Source organism: Pelodiscus sinensis, chromosome 5 (assembly GCF_052426305.1).
Source record: "Pelodiscus sinensis isolate ZL-2025 chromosome 5, ASM5242630v1, whole genome shotgun sequence".
NCBI classification, from domain to species: domain Eukaryota; kingdom Metazoa; phylum Chordata; order Testudines; family Trionychidae; genus Pelodiscus; species Pelodiscus sinensis.
Genome location: NC_143056.1, coordinates 10,832,543 through 10,844,790, shown reverse-complemented (window position 1 = coordinate 10,844,790; position 12,248 = coordinate 10,832,543). Strand labels below are relative to the sequence as shown.

Here is a 12,248-nt window from a genome sequence, read left to right as displayed (position 1 = left end):
ATCCACCACTGTTGTAACCTTCTTAAACACTTTGGCTACGTCTACACTGGCCGCCTATTATGAAATAGGCATGCTAATGTAGCACTTGGGAAAAGGCAAATACGCGGGGGATTTAAATATCCCGCGCGGCATTTGCATTTTCATGGCCGCCGCTTTTTTCCGGCTTGGAGATAAGCCGGAGAAAAGCGTCCAGACTGGCGCGATCCTCCGGAATAAAGCCCTATTCCGGAGGATCTCTTATTCCTACTTTCAAGTAAGAGATCCTCCGGAACAGGGCTTTATTCCGGAGGATCGCGCCAGTCTGGACGCTTTTCTCCGGCTTATCTCCAAGCCGGAAAAAAGCGGCGGCCATGAAAATGCAAATGCCGCGGGGGATATTTAAATCCCCCGCGCATTTGCCTTTTCCCAAGTGCTACATTAGCATGCCTATTTTGTAATAGGTGGCCAGTGTAGATGTAGCCTTTGAGATTTGCAGATGCAAAGTGCTATAAGAGGGAGGTAGGGAAAGGGACCAGTTCTCACTAGTAGCATCTCAAACAAAATTTCAGCTGTCCACTGAGGGGGGGCATATCTCCCAACACCTATCAGAGTGGAGTTAAAGGGGCTCCTCCTCTACACATCCAAAGCCCTGCTGTAGAGAATCCAATTATCCAAAAGAGGAGCATTCCTTCTTGTTTGGGAACATTGTAGTCAAGGGTGTGCAGAAAGAGAGCCCTGTGTTTTAGCCCAAAGGACATTTGGGGGCTGCCTGCCACATCTCCTTTCCAGAGCTGAAAATATTGGCTAATTGTTTAGCACAATAGTTGTAGGATTTTGCCACCTACTGACTTGATGTTGAAATGGCACCGTATGCAAGTTCCTGCAGAAAGGCTGCAGTTATTTGCCAGGTTTATTTTGACAGCACAAACTGTGCCTGGTCAGTAGCCCTTTCAAACACTCCCACCCTCGCTCCACCGCACACACAGAAATGAACAAATTGTCCTGAACACAGTGAATTCTCCACACTTCTAGAATGCTGCGGATTATACAGCAGGAAGCTAGGTGCGTAAGGCCACATCTTCACTCCTGGGAAGGTAGATGCTCTGATGATTGATCTTCCGGAGTTTGATTTAGCAGGTCTAGTAAAGACCTGCTAAATTGAATGCTGAGGGCACCCCTGTCAGTGCTGGTACTCCTCGATTCCTGAACAGTAAGGGAAGTAGATGGGAGCATTCACTCCTGGTGACTTACAGCTGTGAAGATGGTGACGAAGGTCAAATTAAGGTACGTCGAGTCCAGCTATGCAGTTAACATAGCTGGAGCTGCATATCTTAATTTGACCTTCCAGGTGAGTATAGACAAGGCCTAAGTGTACAGAGCCAGACAGAAACTCAGTTGATGTAAACTGGTGATTTTTTTACACCAACAGAGAATCTGGCCCTATAATTAGAGCCATGCATGGATACAAAATTTGTATCTGCATCCATAGCCAAAAAAACGAGCTGCAGATACCCACATCCATATCCACAGACACAGATACAAGGTGGACATTCTATCTATAATCACCAGGCTCTATAACCACTGCATGGCAGCTTGCCAATGCTTCTGGGAAATAGTCTACAGGGAACATAGTCTTTTCATTTCACCTTCAGTGCATAGTTCTGAGGAAAAGCAGCAGCTCCAGAGTTGGAAACACTTCTGCTTGTAACACAGAGAATCTCTTGGCTTCCTCAGAGAATAAGTCTACACTAGACAATTAAGTCAACCTATGTTACATCAACATACAGCCACTGCAGTACTTAAATCATTTCACATGTAAACACTGCACTTTGTGTTGGCAGTGCATACCCTCGCCAGGAGCACGTACGCTGATTTACCTATCAGTTTGGGGCACTGTTTCTGAATTTACTGTGTTAGTCGACAGAACTTTAGTTTAACACTGAGCAACACAGTAATGAAATATTTTTAAAACAAAATTTAAACTAAAGTCCATAGAGGCACGAGTTTAATAGTACTGCATAAGGCCCCATAAATCCTAAGGAAAGCATTGATGTCACATCCCTACCTTCCCCAAGAAATCGTTAGCATCTGGCCCACTGACCTGCTTGTGTTGTTCTGACAAATTGGATGAGAGAATGTCCTCTCTGGACCCAACTTCTGTGGGTGAGAGAGACAAGCAAGGATGGAGGCACAGGGTTGATGGGGACGGGGGAGGCAGGGCAGGGCAGGCATGAGGGGGAGAAACAGCAAATTCCATTTGAAAACACAGACTACACCATAACAATGTGGGTAGGTTTCACTCGGAAAGCCAGGCCTAATGTGGAAAAGCAGTGTCACTCTAACCTTCCTCATAAAGGACAATGGATATCAATGCTCAGGCAACCTGCCCAGCGCTTCTCCCCAGGCTGCTGCTAACGAGGCAGTTTGAGAGGCAGAGCAAAGGTAGCAGAAAATAAATGTAATAAGGATAAGGGACATTTCTGTCTCTTTCTTCCCCATTAGTTCACATGACCAAGCCCCTCAGCCATCTGTTACCCCTCCCCCAACCTCCCTCTTATTCATTTTGTCAGTATCGTGGCCAAATTTGTTCTGCGTTTTCCCTCACTATCCCTTATTTTTTTGTGTTTCTTTCTCTTCTTGCCCTCCAACCTCTTCTTTCCCCTAGTTCCATCTGAAGAGTCTCCTTGGCCTAATCATTGCCAGGAGCCTTTCACAAAAGAGCTGCGTACTATTGCACCGGCGTGTGGTGCCACGGCCCTCTGCAACATAGTTCTGCTGAATGGTTCACCCTGAGGCAACAGGGCACAAAGACTGGGATGTGGAAGCGGCTACTCCAGCTGCCTTCTGCTGTCTTGTCCCAGTAATGGGGGAGCAGCCATTGGGTTGTGAGACGGGAAGCAAGAGGGCGGGTAAAAGCTGGCAGGACAAGGCATCCACAGGAGCTTTTCATAACTCTACAAGGCCAGAAGCATAAGTCCGCTCATAGGACGGCATTTTGAAAGGCAAGTCTATTGAGCATGAGCTGGTAGGCAAAAAGGAAGAGGACCCTGGCTTCTCCGGCGCTTTCCCCGTTTCTTCTCATTTGCCTGTGTCCCATCTAGAACATTCTCCTCTCTCCCCGCCCCCTCCTCCATGGTTCTCATTTTCCTTTTAGCAAAGCTAGCCGCTGCCTCTTGCTTCACCTTTCAGATGCCATTTTCAGCTTGCTTAGTGTAGGATCTCCGTGTGTTTACTGAAAGCGGGGCTACAGCGAGGAATGCACAGCTATGCTCCCCACCCAGAATGCTGCAGGTTTCAGCAGTTTACAACTGAACTGTGGATCAGAATTTTGCAGCAGGCCCTTAGCTGTCTGACAGGCCAAAGCACCCATCTTCCTCCTGCATTTTGAGCCTCTTCAAAATCCCAGTCAAGATCTGAATTTTATTAGCTCAGGTCCAGCTCCAGTGCCAGCCGGCTTGGAAATTTTAACAGCACAAACGTGTGTGTAGCCATTTTATTTTGCAACAAGGAAGATCCTTTTTTTTTTTCATTTGCTTTGCACAGCCTTCTGGTGGCTCCTTTGCCCCCAAACCTTCTGTGAACCGATTGTAGAATCAGTTCTCTGGAGGCCTGAAGCCCCTGGGGGTTGTGGTTTTATATGGGGCTTCCTTTTGTAAGTCTAGTTTTTGTTGCAAAACTATTGCAGATCTAACTTATAGCAGCTATGTCACAAGATGGCTGTCTCAACAGCATAAAGACTGGGCCAATTTCCAACCAGCTCTAGGGAACAAACTTTATTCGAACTTAAGTTCTTGATTTTTTTTAAAAAAAAAAACCACCACACTGCATAAAAACAAAGTTTGGAAAATGACTAGTCCTCCGGTGAAATTCAAGGGAACTGAACAATGCCTCTCACAAAGGCCAGGTAGCTTTCAGGTGATCGCCATTGGTTATCTAAAGGTATGCCCTTCACATAGGGTCTGCACAAGGCGCCATGCACTAATTAACTTCCACTTAAACTCTGTGTTAAGAGACTGAGTAGTGAATAAATAGCCCTTGTAGTAACTCTGCAGAGAGGTGAATTTCATCCCAAATAAGTCAGCCAGTAAAAGTGTGGTCCAATATCCTGCCAGTAACTTTGAAAGGGGGGTAGTTGAAAAAAAAAAAAAACGGGATTCTTTAAACTGCTCATGCAGTTTCAGTTAAGCTCAGTTGAATTAAGCTCTTACTGCTTTCAATAAGCAAACTCATCCCTGGCCACTTAATGGCTATTATTAATATAGTCACAAGTCTATAGGATATGTTCTAGTACCATAAGCATCCTTAATAGGAAGTGTGTGCCATGATTAAATATATAGATGCAGTAACTATTGCATAGAATCTCTCCTTTTCAGTTTGTTGTGAGGGCATACCTTTACCTATGTATTATACATCATGCTTGTAGGAGCTGAGTGGTTTCCTGGCATTGAGATAGCTGATGTTAGATCAAGTACAAGAATCTAGATGCACAGAAAGCCTGATTGTCCATGTCTGAATTTCTATATTCATTGGAAGTCCCTTTTTGCCACAGTGCATAATAACAGTGTGATATTTAGCTGGTAGCCCAGACAGGTTTTAAATACCTATTTAGTGAAACTGGGTTATATACGCAATATGACTTCTTAGCTGCCAAACTGACTTTAAGATACTAACATTTTATACTCTATTGAGATGCAGGTTTATGACTATTTCAAACTCATCCTTTTTTTGGTTACTAATAGAAAATCAATCTATGTTAACTGCTTCTGTCTATAAAAACATGTGCTAAATATTTGCTTTTCACACCTGGGCTACATCTATACAGCTATGGGATCAAAGGATGGAGATTGATGCACTGGTGATCAGTGTAGCAGGTCTAATGAAGGCCAGCCTAATCGAGCACAGATCCCTTGCTAGTTGACCCTTGTACTCCACCCCTAACAGGAAGCGTAAGCTAAGTCAATGGGAGAGTGTCTCCTGTTGACCACAGGCAGTGTAGACACTGCAGGAACTCAACCTAAGGTACATTGACTCCAGCTAAGTTATTCACATAGATGAAGTTGCATGCTTTAGGTGTACTTACTGCTGTAGTGTAGACCTACCCTACGCTACCCTGAGGCAGTCACAAGCTGTGCCTAAAGAACAGCCTGGAGTGGTAGTGCATTTTACACATTGGTGCAATGGAATCTGTGTCCTGTTAGACCAGTGGTCCCCAACCTTTTGACGGGTGCCAAGGGCCCGGGGTGCAAGAATGTCTTGGGCCGGCCCTGGTCACTAGGCAGGTGCACAGAAATGCCTTGGCGGGCGCCATGGCACCCGCGGGCACCATGGTGGGGACCCTTATGTTATACCAAGGCCAAATGAGGATTCCATCAGAACCTTAAGAGAGATACTTGCTGAAGAAACCATTTTACCTGCTACATTTTGAATACACATTATGAGAGAAGTAAATGTCGGTCATAGTTTTCATGTCAGCCAGCTGGAGTTTGTAACTTAGACAATATCTTGCTATAGCTTTAGTTATATTGCACAAGACAAGCTGAAATAATAGCACCTCACCCTGCCAGAGCAAGCGTACCTACGCTGCATGGCTTCCAACTTCAAAAGCTTTTATACAAGTGGAATCAGTATGCTGTGCTGACAAGTTGTAACACGTAACAGGATAGGATGAAAATTCAAAATGTTCTGGACAAACTGGAGAATTGGTCTGAGGTAAATAGGGTGAAATTCAAGGAGGACACATGCAAAGTGCTCCACTTTTAAAGGAATAATCAGCTGCACACATACAAAATGGAAAAGGACTTCCTAGGAAAGTATACTGCAGAAAGGGATCTAGGGATTGTAGTAGTCCACAAGCTAACTATGAGTCAGTGTGACACTGTTGCAAAAAAAAAAAAAAAAAAAAAAAAAAAACACACGCAGCAAGCTAACATAATTCTGGGATGTATTAACAGGAGTGTTGTAAGCAAGACACAAGTAGTAATTCTTCCTCTCTACTCTGCGCTAATTAGGCCTCAACTCCAGCATTGTGTCCAGTTCTGGGCACCACATTTCAGGAAAGATGTGGATAAATTAGAAAAAGTACAGAGAAGAGCAACAAAAATAATTAAAGGTCTAGAAAACATGACCTGTGAGGGAAGTTTGAAAGAATTGGGTTTGCTTAGTCTGCAAATTAGAAGACTGAAATGAGACTTAACAGCTTTCAAGTATCTAAATAGGTGTTACAAGGAGGAGGGAGAAAAATTGTTCTCCTTGGCCTCTGATAGGACAAGAAGCAATGGGCTTAAATTGCATCAAGGGAGATTTAGGTTGGACATTAGGAAAAAACTTCCAGTTAGGGTTGGTTAAACACTAGAATAAATTGGCTAGGGAGGCTGTGTTATCTCCACCATTTGATGTTTAAGAGCAAGGGTGCATCTAGATTGCAGCGTTTTTCCAGAAAAATAATACTTGCTCCCACACAGCCATTGAGTTATTTCGACAAAGTTGAAAGAACGAAGGGTTTTTTCTGACGGTTAACCTTATTCTACGAGGAAGAAGCCTTTTTCTGAAAAAGCTTTTTCGGAAGAAGTCATGTGTGGATGCAGAAAAGGGAGTACTTTCGAAAGAGGCGGCCTCCAGGAAAAAGCACAGGTGCCCTGGTGGCCACTCAGTCCACAGTAATCACAACTTAAGTGCGAGATAGTGTCTAGTCAAGGTGAATGCTATCTTTTGAAAAAGCACATCACTTTTTCATTGTGCTTTTGCTGCATGGACATTCTCTTTCAAAGTAAGCTTTTCTAGAAGATTTCTTTCAGAAAAGCTTCTTCTGAAAGAAGCTTGCAGTCCAGACATAGCCCAAGTGAGATAAACACTGGTCAGGGATGGTCTAGAATTACTTAGACCTGCTATGAGGGCAGGGTACTGAACTAGATGACCTCTCCAGGTCCCTTCCAGTCTTTCTATGTGTATTTGCAAACCTGATACCTTAGTAATTTAGGAGGTAAAAAATTGCTGAACGTATTTTCCATAAAAAATGAAATTTAATTTTTTTTACAAAAAACTGAAATCTAAATTTTACATTTTTCCTGAAAATGTTCAGATAAAAAAAATCTGCGTGATTATCTAAATCACTAATGATTTAGATAAGTCACAAACCAACTGCCAGAAAAAAAACCTCGTAAGATTTTTGATTAAAAAAATCATTATGAAAAATCTAATGAAGAAATGGTGTGTCTACACTTCACTGTTATTTCGAGATAACAATGTGAGCAGCTACACAGCAATTCCGTTATTTTGAAATAAATTCAAAATTATGGATGGCTTATTCCGACTTCTGTAAACCTCATTCCATGAGGAATAATGCCTATTCTGAAATAGCTGTTCCAAAACAAGGCATGTGTAGACGCTCCACTGCTGCTATTTCAAAATAGTCCCTCACCAGGGCCATTCTAAGTTATTCCTCCTCTCCAGTGCCTCCTGGGGTTCTAAACTGAGATAGTGCATCTACATTAGGGAAGCCTGCCTTGGACTAATTTTGAGACTTCCCACAGTGTAGCCATGCTATTTTGAAATAAACTATTTCAGAATAACTATTCCGATGTAGCTTATTTAGAGAGAGCCGTGCAGTGTAGACGTACCCAAAGACAAAAGGCTCCTTTTCAAACATTGAATATTAAAGCAACTTTGGTACTTGGCAGGATGACTAAAGTTTAAAGCTCTTTTTCAGATCCAAACTTTGTATTCAGAGGGATTATTTTTATTTTTGAAAGCCAGTCGTCTGAAAACAGGATGAGGAGGGAAGAATTGCTGATTTATGGTCCCAATACTGACACTGTCATTTCGAGCAAATTATATTTAATCTGCTTGTTTTTCATCTTTGACCTGGAGATAAGTTGTTGTCCCCACAGAACGCTGGGCAGCTCAGCTCATGTTTAAGAAGTGACTTGAAGGAAGAAAGCTTTGTGTAATTCCTCATTGTTACTGACAGGTTCCTCCCTTCCCTGCCGTTTCTTACACCTGCTTGTTCCATCTGGCCTTCCGCTTATACTGTAAACTCCTCAGGGCAGAAACTGTATCTTACCACATATCTAGCTGAATCAGTCTCTTGAGTTGAGGGCTCTAGGTGCTTCTGGACTATAAATACTGAACAACGCAGCTTTCCTTAGATGAGGAACCAGCTTCCATTACAAAACGCTAATTAACCGTGTCTGGCAATATCGGTTTGGCCAAAAAACGATAATGGTTAGTCTGAAGTCAAGAGAAAGTTTGTCATGTATAAAGAAAATTGCTTTTTCAGTTACATGTTGTTCAAACCTGATTTTGAAATCCTGACTTTTAGTTAATGTTTCTTCATCTTGCTCCAGCTCACCGTGGTTTGTCACACCTGTCACACGCACGCAAAACTCTTCCAACTTTCCAAAAAGCAAAATCACCTTGAAAACGCATGTGCTGGTTTTTTAATGTTGAGGGGAGGCTTTTGCCCTGCACTTTGGTGGGAGCAGTAATGAGCTCCATACATTTGTGAGAGCATGTCACTCGCTACCGTCTGACAACGGCTCAGAAAGGACAAGTGGCCACTTCTACGGGTGAAGGCCATGGGAGCCCTTGCTTTAGTTGAAGTGGAAGAGCCTCTGGTTTTGCAGCTCTAGGATCAGGTATTTAATCCTGCCTCTGGAGGTGCTTGGTTTATTAAGGAAAGTTGGAACAGGTGGCACCTCTAAAATCTGGGATTCACTGGTCTGGCAACATTCGTGGTCCAACATGACCACAGATAGTCCAGGATCAGAAAGTCCTGGGGTGGTGTAGAGGGGTGGGGGCAGGGAACCAGGGCGCTGCTCAGCTGGGCTGCAAGAGCCATCACGTGGCTCAGCTGGGCTTGGGGGAGTCAGGAAGCCCAGTGGGGGTGGCAGTGGGGGGGGACACACAGTGGGGGCCTGAAATGACCTCCCCTGGTTGGAAAAACCCCTCATCCAGGACCAGCCAGGTCCTGAGGGTGCTGAACCAGGGAGGTCCACCAACCTGTATCTCTGTAAGGGAGGCTGATTTTGAGTCACCTTTTAATTACCTCCCCCTAGAAAAGATACTTTCTTTTCTGGTCAGTCTCATTGATAATTTGGATGTGTGCTAGATGTGCTGAATGAATCTAAATGTTGAGTTTGAAACTTAAAATGGTACCTTTTAAAAGAGATTCTGCAACTGTTCTTAATAGCTCTTTCTGCCCCCTTCATGTCTTTTTCTCCCCCCCTTCCAAGAGTGAATTAGACATGACTCCCCCCCCCCCTTACGTGAAGCTGGCAGAGACAAGCAAAAACTTCTGCAAAAGATGCTCTCTGAAGTTATGTCTACACTGCAGAGTTATTTCGAAATAAGCTATTTTGGAATAGCACATCTACACTGCAGGGAAGCCTCAAAATTAGTCTGAGGCAGGCTTCCCTAATTTAGACATGCATTCTCGATTTAGAGTCCCAGGAGGAATAACTTAGAAAAGAGAGGAGCTTTTTCAAAATAGCAACAGTGGAGTGTCTACACACGCCTTATTTTGAAATAGCTGTTTCAGAATGGGTGTTATTCTTCATAGAATGAGGTTTACAGAAGTCGGAATAAGCCACCCGTTATTTTGAAATTATTTCAAAATAACGGAATTGCTATGTAGACGCTCACATAATTATTTCGGAGTTACGGCCATTATTCCAAAATAATTTTGCTGTGTAGACACACCCTGAAGGTGCCTGGCACCCAGGAATCCAGTGACCAATGCAGAGACATAGGGGCTCCTACAAGGTACAGTCTGGAGAAGGAGTGCTTTGCACAGCCCTTAGAAACAGGCTGCAACCCCGTTGTGAATAGTCCTACTGACTTACCTGAATGCTTGCAGGCTTAGGCCTATATGCGGTATATGTAAACTCCGCACCTTCTCTTTTCACAACAATCTCAAGTTACTAGGACAAAATGGATATTGATTTCCAGACACTGTTAGCTTGACCAGCCCCACTCCTTTCTTTAACATGATAAACGGGGGACCTTTCTTTGCCCCGTGCGTATTTTAAAAGCTATCTTCATTGGCGTACAGAAAATAATAATAAAACAAAACAAGTCAAATTCCAAACCCAACCAAATAAAACACCCTTTGATACAAAAGCCCAAGTAAGATGACAGTCTGTATTTTGGGTCAGAGTAAAGGTTATTGCAGTGTGGTGAAAGGGGCCTTTATTTATGTTGAATGAAAACGTGTTGATGGTTACTGTGGGAGAAGTGTTAACACTAACGATTCACGTCCTTGCTTTTAGAACTTGGGTTTTGCAAAGGACGTGGGAGGCAAGTACAGTGTGTCACACAACCATTGTAACTTGGCTTTATACATTAAGTCACTGAGCTTTGAAATCATAGATATTGGCTCCGTTAGTGCTCCAGGGCAGGAGCACCCACAGGAAAAAAAAATAGTGGGTGCTCAGCAGCCACTGGTGGCCCCACCAATTAGCTCCTCTCCAGTGCCTCTTGCCAGCCAGAGGCACCACCCACCAGCTGTGTGCCACAGGCACTGAGGGGAGAGGACAGAGTGAAGGTGGAATACACTTGGGGGAGGGGAGCAGAAAAGGGTGGGAAGAGGCAGCAATGGGAGTTTGAAGAAACAGGTGGAGTAGAGGCAGGATCTTGGGCAGCTCAGGAGTTGAGCACATTTGAGGACATTAGAAAGCTGGTCCCTCTGTTTGGAATGAATGTGACAGTTGGGCTTTAGAGATATTTTGAGACCAGACATGTTGAATCATAGACCCTCTCATATAAAGCTTTAAGAAATTGATTGGATTTACAAAATGTTAAGTGGTAACAAAGTTACCTATTTATAACGTTACTACTACAGAAAAAATATTGAAATACTTTTAGGACAAAATTTTTCATGAAGTTAATTCCCTTTCAATAGCAGATATCATTAAACTTACACAGATTCTTCTATTATAAAAACTGAATCGTGTTATTGTCTTAGTTACAAGTTTAATGATGTATGCTATCAGAACTAGAATTCCCGTGCTATCGGCTCCAATGAGCATATACAATCCCTTAGCACTGTTGCTATGATTGGGTCTGTGCTCTTTGCTCTCTGTTTCCTAATGGCCTTCACAGATGCTGGTAAGTAACATGATTCAGTGATGATTCATGGACTAACAAAATCAGATTTGAATGCTGGACTCCTTCTGTGCTTAATCTCCCATTTAATACATTTTGAAGATCTAAGACCCATGGAGACAACATTTTATGCTTTATTTAAAAAAAATGTTGAAAAAAAAAGCCATCTCACTTCTTTGATGAAGCAGAGAACACCCCAGAGTGCTGATTTACAGAAAGGAAAGATTTTGTTTCTATGAATGAATAAATAAATAAATACCAGGCTTCTCTATGTCTTTACCCTGAAAGGAACATCAGTAACCCAACACCTGCTGAAGCAAATACATTACTAAGACAATTAGAGCCCTTCAGCTAGAAACCCGTCCTTTTCTCTTCTGATAGAGATCTCAGGCTAAATGCTTTGGATGACCAACACAGCAATGATAGCTTATTGTGTATAAATGTTTTGAAAGGGTGACCTTGAGCATTCACTTTTAACTTCTCTTCCACAGGTTGTCATCCTTGTAATTGACATTTGCCTGGCGGTACCTTCACTTACAAAGTCACCTGCTTTTTATTGCATTTTATATTGCAGTGATAAGTACCATGTGGATTTTACCAGCACAGTAGCTGTGGTCTTCTTGATACCCAAAGTGTCTTCACATGCACTGAATCTATGTTCAGTTTGGTTTCGATTTTCATAGTGGATTAATGAATTACAGCGCCTCCTTCTTAGGGAGCCCAACTTAAGACACTTGAAAGACTTCTGATTTTCAGAAATGATCTGAAAATCAGGACCCTTTGAGGTGTTACAGGTTGGGCTCCAAAATGTCTCTACAGGTTGAACCTCTCTAATCCAGAATTCGCTGGTCTGGAAACATCTGTCATCTGGAGTGATTTTAGTTAGCCTGATGGCCACACCCATGAAAAGTGGACAAGTTTCCCGCGGTCCCATAAAGTTTGTTCATAGCCACCAGTCCTGGTTCTCAGTGTTCTGTGCTGTTATTTAGCTCTCATTTACCCCTAAATGTCTTCTAAGAGCCCAAGTAAGCAATAGAAGTGTTGGTAATGCTGCTAGACAATATTGACCTCCCCTCGTCTGGAAAATACTCTTGTTCAGAACTGGTCAGATCCCAAGAGTGCTGGATTAGAGACGTTCAACCTGTAGTTGCTTTTGGAAATGTAGGCCA

The 12,248-nt window shown here is 43.0% G+C and overlaps 1 protein-coding gene across 1 annotated transcript in view; it reads left to right on the top strand.

The window, feature by feature from the left end:
* Positions 1 to 11,709, top strand: part of CCDC198 (coiled-coil domain containing 198) — a 45,770-nt gene extending 34,061 nt beyond the window's left edge. The window contains exon 6 of the mRNA XM_089778309.1: positions 11,571 to 11,709. Coding sequence (XP_089634435.1) covers positions 11,571 to 11,590 — 20 coding nt within the window. The 3' untranslated portion in view covers positions 11,591 to 11,709. The remainder of the gene's footprint in view (positions 1 to 11,570) is intronic.
* The last annotated feature ends 539 nt before the right edge of the window (positions 11,710 to 12,248 follow it).